The 13,290-nt window shown below is 38.5% G+C and overlaps 2 protein-coding genes across 4 annotated transcripts in view; one reads left to right on the forward strand and one right to left on the reverse strand.

The window, feature by feature from the left end:
* LOC106516389 (neuroligin-3) overlaps nt 1-3,424 on the reverse strand; it is a 25,112-nt gene extending 21,688 nt beyond the window's left edge. For 2 of the 3 annotated variants that reach the window (XM_014006721.1, XM_014006719.1), the window contains exon 1: nt 3,227-3,424. The gene's annotated coding sequence lies outside the window, so the exon portion shown is untranslated. Of the gene's footprint in view, nt 1-2,921; nt 3,064-3,226 lie in introns of all 3 variants that reach the window. The other variant, XM_014006720.1, reaches the window with a different exon arrangement.
* Nucleotides 3,425-9,154: 5,730 nt separating this feature from the next.
* cchcr1 (coiled-coil alpha-helical rod protein 1) overlaps nt 9,155-13,290 on the forward strand; it is a gene marked incomplete in the record, with an annotated part of 15,215 nt that continues 11,079 nt past the window's right edge. Inside the window, 8 exon segments of the mRNA XM_014006722.1 lie at nt 9,155-9,479; nt 9,592-9,868; nt 9,954-10,103; nt 11,162-11,258; nt 11,449-11,640; nt 11,862-12,025; nt 12,130-12,244; nt 13,226-13,290. Of these exon segments, the coding sequence (XP_013862176.1) occupies nt 9,419-9,479; nt 9,592-9,868; nt 9,954-10,103; nt 11,162-11,258; nt 11,449-11,640; nt 11,862-12,025; nt 12,130-12,244; nt 13,226-13,290 (1,121 nt within the window).

The raw sequence follows: 13,290 nt of genomic DNA on the forward strand, positions 1-13,290 counted from the left end.
TTTTTAGGTTTTAGCTACTGCTCTACTATTTTTAGCTTGCCTTTTATTATTTTTACCTGTTTTAGCTTTTACCATTTAGGAACGTTTTGGTTTTAGCTACTATTAAGATACTTTTAGAATTAATTTCTGCTACTTTAGCTTCTAGGCATCTGCTATTGCTATTATTTTGTTAATCATGGATAGCCTTTTGCTACTTTAAGCTTATCGCTAATATGTTCCTTCCTAGCCTTAAGCTAATTTTAGCTATTAGCTACTTTCACAATATTTAGATGGTGCTATGCTACTTTTACCTTTTAGCATTTTGCTACTTTTTCAGGTAATCTTTTGTGACTTTAAGTTAGCCTTTTGCTACTTTTAGCTTATAGCTAATTTTTGGCTGCTTTAAACATCAATGTAAAATTTTCTGCTTTTATCTAGCCCTTTGCTCAATTTAATTAGACTTTTGTTTTTTTAACTTTTACTGTTTTACAACTTTTAGCTTTTGTTTTAGTTTTTACTTTTAGCCAGTGTTTTGCCTTTTTTAGCTTCTTTAGTAAACTTCTGCAGTCATTCAGCACTCAGCAGTCACTCAGATGAAATTCTCCTGTCAAACTGATGTGTTAAATATTTTTCAGAGCTCATTTTAATGACTTAARATGTTATATGTTTGCAAAATTGCACCTTCTTTTTTCCTTTTGAGTAATTTGCCATAAATAAAGTTAGTTTTCTGGTGGGGAAACATCACACTCTGTGGCTGAACGTTAAATTAATTAAGTGGCTAACAGGCTAATGAACTACTCTGTTCAATATGTTTACTAAAGCATCGTTCTGTCACAGATACTTCATTCACACTGTTGCAAAAYACTGAACAGGAAACCTGATCAAGCTATCCTTTTCTAATATAGTTATGCATGTCAATATCAATTTCCATGTTATTTTACAACCACTATAGAGGGACCAAAATCWTTCAGTATTTAACCATCACCAGTGAAATTTTTGTGAGCAAAAGATAAATCAGATCATGTCATTAATTTTTTTTGTCACCTGCAATTTATGTGACAATGATGTAAAGCTACAAAAATGTGAACATGGAAATACTATTGAGGTCGATTTAGATAGGAGCACGTCTTCTGGTTTGAAGGTGACATGGACAATAAATCTTTAGGATTCATTTGGAGGCAGAAAAGTTGCTTTGTTAGCAAAACCATATGCTGTGAAATCCCTTTGACATATTCAGGAAAAAAACTCTGTTATTGCCAAAATGTGTTCTTGTTGTGTGTGTTCTTTTAAGAAAAAAAAAATCTCAGGAACCGATCATTAGATTTTAACGAGGCTTTCAGGAAATACCCACTGAATGTTTGTCTGCAACTAGTTAGTTTTTGGAGTCGACCTGATTTAAGATAGCCACCACATCCAACTCACCCTATTAAACCCAAAACAACTTAGATTTACAGATATTGTGCTCAAAAGCTGCGTGGTCACGGCTGAGCATCATCCCRAACACATACTCTTAAAGCTGACAGATGACATCGTTTAAAATGTTGGAATTAACTCTGCCTTTCTGTTAGTAAAATATCTCCTTAATGACCAGAACWTAATCAACATAATTTACATTTGGAATCAACCCAATTTAGTATGGCCGCTCAGTAAAATTTAGCATGGCTGAGACTAATCCCCAATGCAAACTTCAAGCACCAAGACTGTGAGATATTTCTCTAAAAATATAGGTGAAATGCATTAAATAAGGAGTTCAGCAGCTTAATTGCTGTCAGTTCTCTATACATAGTAACTTTAATAAAATAATTAACTTTTATTGTTTCTTGTTGTAGGGGTGGATGTGGCGGAGTGGTTAGGGGAGTTGTCCTGGAACCGGAAGGTCGCCGGTTCGATCCCTCGTCCAGCCGTTTCAGTCGTTGTGTCCTTGGGCAAGACACTTCACCCACCTTGCCTACTGATGGTGGTCAGAGGGTCCGGTGGTRCCGGTGCATGGCAGCCCCACCTCTGTCAGTGTGCCCCAGGGCAGCTGTGGCTACAGTGTAGCTTACCATCATCAGTGTGTGAATGTGAGTGTGAATGGGTGAATGTCTGTTGGTGTAAAGTGCTTTGGGGGTCCGGAGGGACTTGAAAAGGCGCTCTATAAGTTCAGTACCATTTACCATTTCTTTGTTTCTTTGGTTTTAACAAGTCATCCATGAGCAAATTTATTTTAGTTTCAACCAAAATCACTCCAGTTGGAAAGGAAGCTGAACATGAGCTTTATTTCTTTCATTTTTTGATGGGACAGATGTGGATAAAATCCTGAAGCCTTAAAAGGAAAACATGCAGATTATTCACCAATTCAGACAGAAAATATGTTCCGAACTCAGTAAAAATATATCACCTCGAACGTTTTTGAGCTATTTTAGCAGCAGTTTATCCATCCCAGTTCCTGCACTGTTTTATTTATTTATTTATTTATTTATTTATTTATTTATTTATTTATTTATTTATTTATTTATTTATTTATTTATTTATTCTGACCACTAAAACAATTAAAGTCCTATTTGGCCCACTTGATCCCGGGTTGCAGACCTATTAGAATGCTTGCCATAATCATGTTTCACTACCCGCTCTATCTCTACACCTACAGCATCGACAGGCACACAATTCAGCACCAATTCCCCGCTAATAAAAATCTCTGGGACAACATCTTTTATCGATTGGGTTCTGGTGGCTCGAGGGTTTGGAGGTGGGAGGAGGAGGAGGGGTGTGAGCCTTATGTATATATACAGCAAGCTCCAAATGCCCTTGTAATTCGGCTGGTTGTGGATTAAAATCAAAACATGATTTTTTTCTTTTCTTTTCCAAACCCAGTCCCCCTCCTCCTCCTCCCCCTCCTCCTCCTCCTCCTTCAGCCAAAAACATGGAGCAGAAATGGATGATAATGGTGGAGAGAAATCTACCTGCAGGAGGATCACCGATTGAATAAATGAATCCAGAGAAGAAGAAGCCACAGCCCCACGGAGCGTCGACACACTGCTGCTGCTGCTGCAGCTGCTGCTGCTGCGTGGAGTGTGCGCGCGCGCTGCCTCGCGGTGTGACTGCCTGTTTAAATAGGACGGAACTGAATGTCGAGACGAGATTTGAGCCGCCGTGGAATAACAATGAGCTTCAGGGTGAAGCAGTCGTGTCAGGCGTTTTGAACAGACAGAGGGATTCGCTCTAATAATAAAAATAATAATTAAAAATGACAGACTCATTAACTCACCTGCTTCTGCACGAGCTGCTGGAAGGTGCTCCACGCCGAGGTTTTCTCCTCCACGCACCATGCCCAATACTCCTGCTCTGTTAAAGGGGGGAGGCAGCAGGGTCTGGGATGAAACGCGCGCGGGTCTCCTCCTCCTCCTCCTCCTTCTTCTCTCCGTATCCTCCTCGCTCGGTCTGCGAGAGTCTCTCTCCTCCGTCCGTGTTTTTTTTTTTTTGCGCATTCACGACGCCAAGGTCAGGAGCGCCAACGGTTTTAATGGAGCGCCCACCATCCAGAGATCTCTCCACGGCGCCCACTGCAAGCGCGTTGCTAGGCAACCGCCGGGATGCGCCAGCGCATTAAATCCACCAAATCATCCCCCCCCCTCCAATTAAAAATATAAAATAAAAATAAAATCCCCACTGGTTTGTGATTTAGAGACCATCAGCTGACCACCTTAACTTCGGATAAGAGCTTTAGACCCACCTGGAAGAGGAGAGGAGAGTGGATGGATAACACGGGCTGCCATGGGTGATAAAACAAACAATGACATTAACACAACAAAAAAAATGACTGCCCTAAACAATAAGTTTTGCAATAAATTTGACAAGTTTCATTAAAAAGAAAGCATTGACCTCGGGCCCGCCCCAGAACCGCCCCTGGCCATTTTTGACATAGTACCTTTAATGTTACCCTAAGTTGCTGTCTTTATTGCAACTAACTGGCTGGTTGTCAGAGACTGCTTTCACTATAGGCTGATTCTTGAAGACCTCTAGATGTTCTGCAACAATTCTGAGCAACTTCTAAAGTAGGATTTCAAAAATAATGGCACTCCCAATACTGACATTTTACAATTATGTTTCCCTCAAGTTGTTGTCTTTATTGCAGATAAACCACAAGTTGTCAAAGACTGCTTTCACTTCAGACTGACTCTAGAAGTCCTTCAGATGTTCCTCAACGATTATGAGCAATATCTGATGTATCATGTCAAAATAAAAGCACTCCAAATACAGATATTTTAAAATTATGTTTCCCCTAAGTTGTTGTCTTTATTGCAGCTAAACGGCTAGTTGTCAAAGACTGCTTTCACTTCAGACTGACTCCAGAATTCCTCCAGATGTTTCTCAACAATTATGAGCAACTTCTAATGTAGGATTTCAAAAATAATGGCACTCCAAATACTGATATTTTACAATTATGTTTCCCCTAAGTTGCTGTCTTTATCGCAGATAAACGGCTAGATGTCAGAGACTGCTCTCACTTCAGGCTGACTCTAGAAGACCTCCAGATATTCCTCAACATTTCTGAGCAATATCTGATGTAGCATTTCAAAATAAAAGCACTCCCATTATCAGTGGCGGATCTAGGATTTTTCAGTGTACGGGTCCATCCATGGGCCACAGCATTCATAGAGGGGCCAAGTATTTGTTCAACATGCTTGCACACAAATCCCCAGTTTTTGTGATGAATGAATTTAATCAGTCACACATGTTCAGAGACACTTGTGAAAGCTCAAACTGTAAATTTTCCTTATCAATTTTACATGCATTTTTACTGTTCATGAATAAAATTCTCTCAAACACACAACATGTGAGAAAATCCAGCCATTGTTGTCAGTTAAAAATACTTTTTCTGCAGGATTATTCAAATTGAAAAAGACTTATCTTCATGCTGGACTTTCCTATTTGACTCATTAGCGCCACCACTGTTTGGAAGTGGAACTGCAACTACTCTTGGGCAAAAGACAGATGAGTGACAGGACAGGGGCACTTCAGGGGGCCAATAAGATTTCAGATGGTGCCCCTGTGGCCCCGCCCCTAGAACCGCCCCTGGGAGGAGAGAGGATGGATAACATGGGCTGCAATGGGTAAAAAAACAAACAAACGTGAAATCAACCTTTTTTAAGCCTTATATCATATAAAAAACATACCCAAAATGTTGCTTTGACTCATTCATGCATGTTTGAGAAATCCTTGAATCTCTTGAATCTCCCGTGGCAGTCATGTGGAGCTGCCTAAACACTTGCTGGTACGAAGCTCCACCTATTGACACATAGYTCCTCCCTGGAGCTCAGTCAGTAGCTGTTCTCCSACCCCACAGAGCACCCCTCCCCCATAGCGTTGTTTGAATGTGCTGAAGTGGGAGAGTCAGAAACGGTAGGAGGTTCTGAATGAAACAGAGGGCAATTTCAAGGCATTTAGACAGGTTAGTAGTCAGTTTTTTTGAYATACTTGCAGCATTTTCATAACAACTAAAGGTAACAATAAGGTAGYGTAAGAATTTTGATTTCCGATACTTCAGTGCTAACGTAAGAGACCACCTCAAAGGTTGTGACCCTGGTGCTCCATTTGTATTATGGTTTGCTGAGGATGAAATGACCTCTTTAGATCTGGGAATAAACATTTTAACTGAGAAATGGATTGGGTAATCTKCAMATTATTCAGGCTTCCAATYTTTGAACAAATTKACACTAACACTATRAATATGCTTTTTGATCTTGTWCTGGTAGCRTTTCTGTTGCCACAGTTGAGAGTAAAGTATGTTGTTATGTACTAACAWGAGCAGAAGCCCTAATTAACTGTTGGGTACCTATAAAATAATTAAGTATTTTGATTATCTTGTGGCTTGCTCAGTTCATCTAGTGCAGGTAAGAAGAAWATAATTCAGAGTTAACTGGAAGGTGAAACAACAGTGAAAGCATGGATTACATTATATTGGTAGATGCATCAAAATTGTGTCAAAAATAAAGTTGTTACAAGTTACAAAATCATGTTTTTACAAATAAAATACTTAAAATGGCACTTTCTATTATAGACACTCCATAATTTCACCTCATCCAGTGTTTTCTTTGTTAGAACTTGCAAAAAGCACCAGAAAAACAGAAGAAGAAAAAACTTGGTGACATTTGTCAAATTTAACAGCAATGCAGGTTTGTTTTTACAGCTAAACCCTGCCCACAATCCACGGCGGAGAAGTGAAAGTTTTCTTTTATAACACACACAGCAATTGTACAGTTCTGGGGGGAAAAGGAGGTTAATTTCTCAAMAGTATTCCCAACATGAGCTTAGACAAACCGTCACATTAACCGTCTGCACCAGCTCTTCTAACATACAGTAAACTGTGGGCGCACACAGCTGCTGACAAAGCAGACATTTTCCCCATGTATTCTATTTTTTCTCTTTTTAATAATGCCCAGTGGCCATAGCTGTGATGCATAACTGAGTGGTGATTTTTACAGTTCTGGGGAGAAATGCTGCCCAACAGCTTTACTTTCAAGCTCGGTTACCAAAGAAAGCTTTTCACAGAATCCAAAATAGGTTACAGYTTTACTTTTTATTTCTTTGTCAATATATTCAGAGGCTTAAGCTCTATTTGAACCAAACAATAGATTTATGAGACAACTGCAGTAGTCCACTTTATTTGATCAGATTTTCTTTAATGTGTGTACTGGGCTTGTTAGTACCCTTGTCACATATAAAGAGTCCAAGTTCATTTGCATTCAGAGACATTTTAATTAAATACGTACGTTCCAGTCCAGATATTTGCAGTCATGGACACTTTCGGAAAACCTCTGTGTGGGCTGAATCAGCTTGATTGGGGATAAAGCAAAAGCAGCATCCGTGACTTGGGGTTTGCTAAGACATCCGGGGTTCTTCAGAAAGACCAGAAAAACAGGTTTGAACTGGTCAGGTCAATGCATCACAAAAATACATGTTTGTTTCACTCTATCAATTTAAAAACCCACATAGACAGGTGTGGGCCAGCGCTGGYGCTGCTGGCTGACTACTGGCATGGCAAGTGGTTTGTCAGTCAGATGTGGGCCAGGTCTGGTAATAGTAGTACTGTTTTTAAGATGGCAAGATGGCCCAGATGTGGTTCAGTTTATATGGTTGAAATCTGTCAACGCCACAACTGGCCCTGTTATAGTTTAATTTATGTGGTGCAGGCACATGCATGGACCACCTCTGGCAAACCACATTTGCGATAAYTGAAGTGCTGTCATTCTCTAAGCTAAGTGTGCGCCAGAACTGGGCTGGACACATTTTGCCATGTGGGAGGAGCCTGATAAGAAAGTTTGGACACCTGGTAAAAAGGATAGGTTTTATTTATTTATTTATTTATTTATTTATTTATTTATTTATTTATTTATTTATTTATTCACTTTTATGAAGTGGCTTCTTGTAGAAAAGTTACGAACAAATAATATTTTACCTACTGTAGATAGCTCTTTGAACCTGTATTTGTAGTGTAAAATAACTTAAGTCAAAAAGGATGCAACATCAATACAAGAGCTTAGAATTAGCATGTTGAATACATACTGCATTCTTTCAGTAACTATACAGTAGTATTTTATTGTTAGAGTATACATGATCCACAGCCCTCCATACTTATCATGTATTAAGATAATTAAGGATCCATTAGCACTGCRTGTCCACCTTGAAGTTATACGTGATCAGCTCTGTCAATGACTCAATCTGAAATGTCTCTTTGTTCTTTGACTTCACCATAAATAGATTGAGTTTGATTAAACTTTAATGAACCTCAGGGGGGAAGTGGGTCAAGGCAGCAACAGAGAACAGGATACTAGAGAAAATGGCAGCTGATGTTGCCAAAGGAAAATAAAGCAAAGGATACATTCTTATCATATTCAATAGGCAGATAGGTTGGAATGTATGTAACCTGGTTATTTACACAAAACAAGAAATGTGAATGATTTATGGAATAAAAATACACATTTTGTGCAGAAAATGTTCAACACTGTATACAAGTAAAAGCCCAGAACTTAAGAAACCTTCCAACTTTACTTTTTAGTCATGTTGGGAAAAAAGACAGAGGGAAACAAAAAGTTGTGTGTGGGTCAGAAAGCAAAAGATGTTCAAGTAACCTACCRAACAATCAGTACAAAATAAACAATACCAGCAATAAATATTACCAGAAGCAAAAGTAGATTTAACACTTCAGCAAAAACATAGATGAAGATTAATGTTCAATTCATACACAGTAATAAGTGTTATAATTATGTTCAGATTTACACAAACACATTGAAAGATTCAAAAAGAAAGATGGGAATAGCAATCATGCAGAAATTTCAAATAAAAGCTAAATGAATCACTAACTGAATTTTTGGCATTAATATTAATGTGAATAGAAGCAGTACAGTGAGTTAAAGAAATAAAACCAATTTTCTCAGTTTCAAGTTCAGCTCTCAGCCTACTATAGCACAGCAATTCAGAAAGCAAACCAGACATTTGGTTAGAAATACAGCAAACATTATTTAAAATACAGATGATGGGTTTAGAAGTTATATTTCTATGGGTACCAGCACACACTTGGGTTGAGGGAAACGAAGCAGCAGCAAAAAGGCAACGACAGGACAAGTCAACTTACAGCGACCACAAACAAATCTGAAGGAAGAAGCATCATTAAACAAAACTAAAGGAAAAGTGGCAGGAGAAAACAAAGGAGGATGCMTTTAAAGATTCAAAGGAGAAGTAGAAGAAATAGAAGAGAAATAAATTGTTAAGAATATGGRATTTGGACACACGGGACTGTTTATCCAGAATACAACAACACAGACGGGGATTGTCAACATTGTGGAGCATTTTAATAGAGTATGAGAGAGAAAATCAAAAATCAAAAAAWTCATTAAATATCATGCTCAGGAGAGGGCTTCATCATGCTACAGGTGATATTTACAATCCCCTTGATATCAAAACATTTCCTTTAAAATATGTAATTTTTGAACAATACTGTTTTACACAGTGCCTATAATTTGGCCATGTATGTTGAGGCGATCAAATCCAGGCTTTCTGTTTAAATCTGACAAGTATTTTTGGTAACAGTACCCCTGAATTTACTCTATTGGGACAAGCTGTTAAACGCTMCACTCAAATACCTGCAAGACAACACTGAGGGAAAAGGAATACCACGAAGTATCTGGTTTACTTCCTGTTTTCCCGTGATGCACCGCGCTGTTTCGTGACAGCTTTTGATTGTTTACAATATAAATTTATCACCATTCAGCTTAAAAAAGGTGTTTAAATTAAGTATGGTTTGATTATGAACCGGAAATTGACTACTGTTAGAGAGAGTAAAGTTTGAAAGCTTCGTGATTTAGTTTTGTKTCCTGTATGTGAGTCGCGGGAAAAGAAAAAAGCTAAACGCGTCTCAGTTCCAGAGTTTATGTAAAGTTCCCGTTCATTTATATTGAACATGGAGAGACGTATATTTGGAAAAGAATGCCTCAAAGTTCCCACTGACTTCATTTCTCCGAGTAAGTTTCAAATTGCTCCATTTTTATTTGGTATGAGCCAAACTATGTTTTATTTTTAAACGGACATATTTATCTCCTTTTATGTTTTATGGAATATCTCTGTCTTATTTAGAAAATATCCAGGGGGAACTTGTGCCCCCGTCGCATTTTGCATCGACTGTCCCATCTGCTGGATCTCAAAGTCTAGGAATACCATCACCACCCTTGTCCTGGTTTAATCCCGTACCAACATCAGCAGATCCTCGCMCAGCCAATCCATGGCTGGCTATCTCTCAGGCACAACAGGAAATATTAGAGTTAAAGAAAGAAAATCAGAGGATCATGATGCTTCAAGGGAACATCTCGAGAGGAAAAACCTCTGCAGATCACCTCCCAGACCATACGATAAGGTATTTTTCACTAAATGTTTTCTTTATGAGAAGCTAAATGAATGTTGGCCAATGACGGTGTACCAAAACCTCATCTAAAATGCAGATCTGCAGACATGAGCGAGAGGTCCAGATGGGAGCCAGCAGAGAGGCACAAAGCTGAAGCTGACAGGCTGAGGGCTCAGGTGGAAGCCCTGAAGGAGAGTGCAGTGAGGARCAGGGAAGAAATGAGAGCCAAAGACATGGCCCTGAGCAGGTATCAGATTTACTCACATCATTATAAAGACACATCTTTGTATGGTTTGGGGTTGTGTAAAAGGTGACGATTGGTGCTTGATGTGTGTGTTGTGAATGATGCTCACCCGCTGCCACATCCAATTTTAGTTCAATATCTCTAAAACTGACTGAGCTCATTTTTATGTTTGCTCAGATCAAGTTAGCTCTGACGGCCATCTTAAAACAAGGTTAACTCCAAAAGTTAATCAGCTGTAAAGGTGGATCCAATGATTGCTTTCTCAGACTCTCATTATGCAAAAATCTACTTTTTTAGCCATTAAATGCATTTTGTTGTGTCTAGGAGTGCAGAAATGTCCTCTTCGTTTGGATTTAAAGAGACAGCATCAAAGCGAGTTGATCTGAGAYACACCTCAGAAAAAGGGTAAAAGAGGGGCTTGTGGAGTTACAGTAAGGAGGAACTCAGACCAAAGCCTTGAAGTTCCATTTTATATAGACCCGAACTGAATGATTTAAAATCAGATTCTTTTATTGTCATTCAACATAACATCAGAGATGCACTGTAGAATGAAATTACGATGCATATTAGCACACGACATAAACAGCTTAACAAACTATAAAGCAATGTAGAAATCAAAATACAAAAATTAAACAAAGTAAAATCATTTAGGCGTWTAAAAACACACACAAGAATATATATAGTAATAAAACAAAATAAAATAAAGTAGATATAGAGTGAGGTAGAATCTAGGTCAATGTCAAGGTAGAGGTGTTTCAAATAACAGATATGTTAAACACCTCTACCTCGACCTGGATTCTACCTCACTCTATTTCTACTTTATTTTGTTTTGTTTTATTTTTAAATGTGTAAAAGAAGGATTTGATATCAAATGTCTCCATTAAAGTCCATCCAGTGGTTCATGAGATACTTTTCTAACAAATTCAATTCAATTCAAAAGTACATGGGAAATTAAAACCAAACACAATTCACATAAAAACAGGCCAAAACATTATTGTTTCTATTTGCCCTTCATCGACGGGCAACACTGAGCTTAACTTGATCTAATTTTTGTGTCACAGAAGCAGCCACGAGCTAGAACTGACGCGTGAAGAGCTGTCAGATGCTAAAACTGAACTCAGCCAAGTCAGAGAGGAGCTCAGTCTCTGCAGCTTACAGGTAATAATGATGTTTACTGACAAAACATTTCATTTCCACACTCTCACAGATAAGAATCACCTGAGACTCRCTGTCGGCTTCTAACTTGTTTCTGCAGTTTTGCAAGCTTGCYGATAGCTTACAATTACATCTATTTTTTTAATTTTTTGCTCAATTAAGTTTCTGTTTTTACTGTTTTTGCCTCTTGTAGCTTAACAACTTGAAGAAAGAGTCTAATGAGGAAATAAAAAGGCTGAAGAGAGCTGTAGAGAGAAGTAAAGAGGAATCCAGGGAGCTCGCTCTTCAGGCTGAAATGAGCAGGTTGCAGGCTGAGGAGAACAAGCAGCAGGTCCTCACACTGCTGCAACAACTGGAGGAAATAAAGAAGAAACAGGACATGCAGGTAAACTGTATGTTGCAGAATCTCTGCGAGGACATTTAAGCTTTCATCAACTAAGATACACATTTTAATCTCTTCCCTTCATACAAAGACTATCAATGCATGTCTGTTGGTGTAAATTCTGCTGAGCTTTGACTTTCCTCAGCTGAAGGGAACATCACTTTGGGGATCAGTAAGTCATCGCGTCATTAAAGGTTTCCTTGTTTTCTCCTCTTTGCTGTCAGCTGCTGCAGTTAAACTCATCTCACCAAGCAGAGTTGGAGGCAGTAAAAAAAGTAACGGGTGAACTCCAGGACACGCTTCAGTCCCGGACTGCAGAAGTGCTGCAGCTGAAAAGCGCACTGAAGGAGGTGTCGGCTGAGAGAGACGGGCTGAAAGAGCATTTGAGGTGCCCGGTTTGGTTAAAAACTAAAGAGAGCTGATGCAATTTGTAGTCAGATATTTTTATTTATTTATTTATTTATTTATTTGATCGTTTTGCTTATTTTTCAGCCAAACGGAACAAGCTTTTGAGACGCAATCTGCCACGCTGCACAGCCTCCGAAACTACATCGGCCAGCTAGCCCCAGAGAAGGAAGAAAAGGAGCGTCTGAGTGAGGCTGTTGAGGTGAAAACAACAGAAACTCTACTGACTGAGTGAACCTGCTGGGATGTTTGTGCATCATTTTTGGGGCATTTGAATGATTTCTTACTGCGCTAACGGAAGAGCTGCTGTGCAAAAGACAAACAAGTTTTTTTTAGATTCTATTACATCCATCCTTACTGGCTGCCGCTGAAGGCGAACACAAAGCGTAATGTTTTTGAACCATTTGATGGATTTTAACAGAAAATAATAATTGGATGTACATCTACAACTGATTAACTTTTAGAGTCAACCCAATTCAAGATGGCTGCAACAATCAACTGAACTTATGAGTCCTATAAATAGCTATAATTCARCCAGTTTGACAGATATTGAGCTAAAGTTTGGTGTGGTAGTAACTGAAGTTCATCTCCTATATATACTCAGAGCGCTACATGTTCTGCAAGATCTGATGCATCTGTGGCTGCCATCTTGAAATAAACTCATAAAAATGGTGGGTGACATGCATTCCTTTAAGGAATATTAGACCTTTAAAGGACCTGTGACATTCATATCCTTCAAATAAAAAAAGTCAAAGAAAACTTCTTTTTATTTAAGAAACTTGATATAATACACATACACATAAATTGTTTGTTTTCTTTTGAACTTGGCTCAGCAAAAGTGAAACAGGAAGTGACACCAAAGGGGAACTCTATAAGCAAAGGAGCTTCCTGTTTTTTGTTTTTTTGAAAACAATATTATTTCCCAGCTCATCTTCATCTCTCTGATAGTGACTCAAAATAATCTAAAGAATCAGATTCTTCTCTGCAGTCTGTGTCGTCATATACATTTTAGTGAAGCTTTGTTTGCATGCAGAGACTTCCTGTTATTTCACATGCTAACTCTTGATCTCTTTTTTGTAATATCTTATTAATGTTATTTTTTGAAAAAAAAAATGCATTCATATTTATTACAAAAAATGATGGCAAAGGCACTTTAATTTGTTGTGTTTGGTTTATTTTGCAGAGGCTGAATAAAGAAAAATCTGCTCTTCAGACAACAACCGAGCTTTTGACAGTAAGGCTCAACTC

This window comes from Austrofundulus limnaeus, unplaced genomic scaffold (assembly GCF_001266775.1).
Source record: "Austrofundulus limnaeus strain Quisiro unplaced genomic scaffold, Austrofundulus_limnaeus-1.0 Scaffold37, whole genome shotgun sequence".
Classification (NCBI taxonomy): Eukaryota; Metazoa; Chordata; class Actinopteri; order Cyprinodontiformes; family Rivulidae; genus Austrofundulus; species Austrofundulus limnaeus.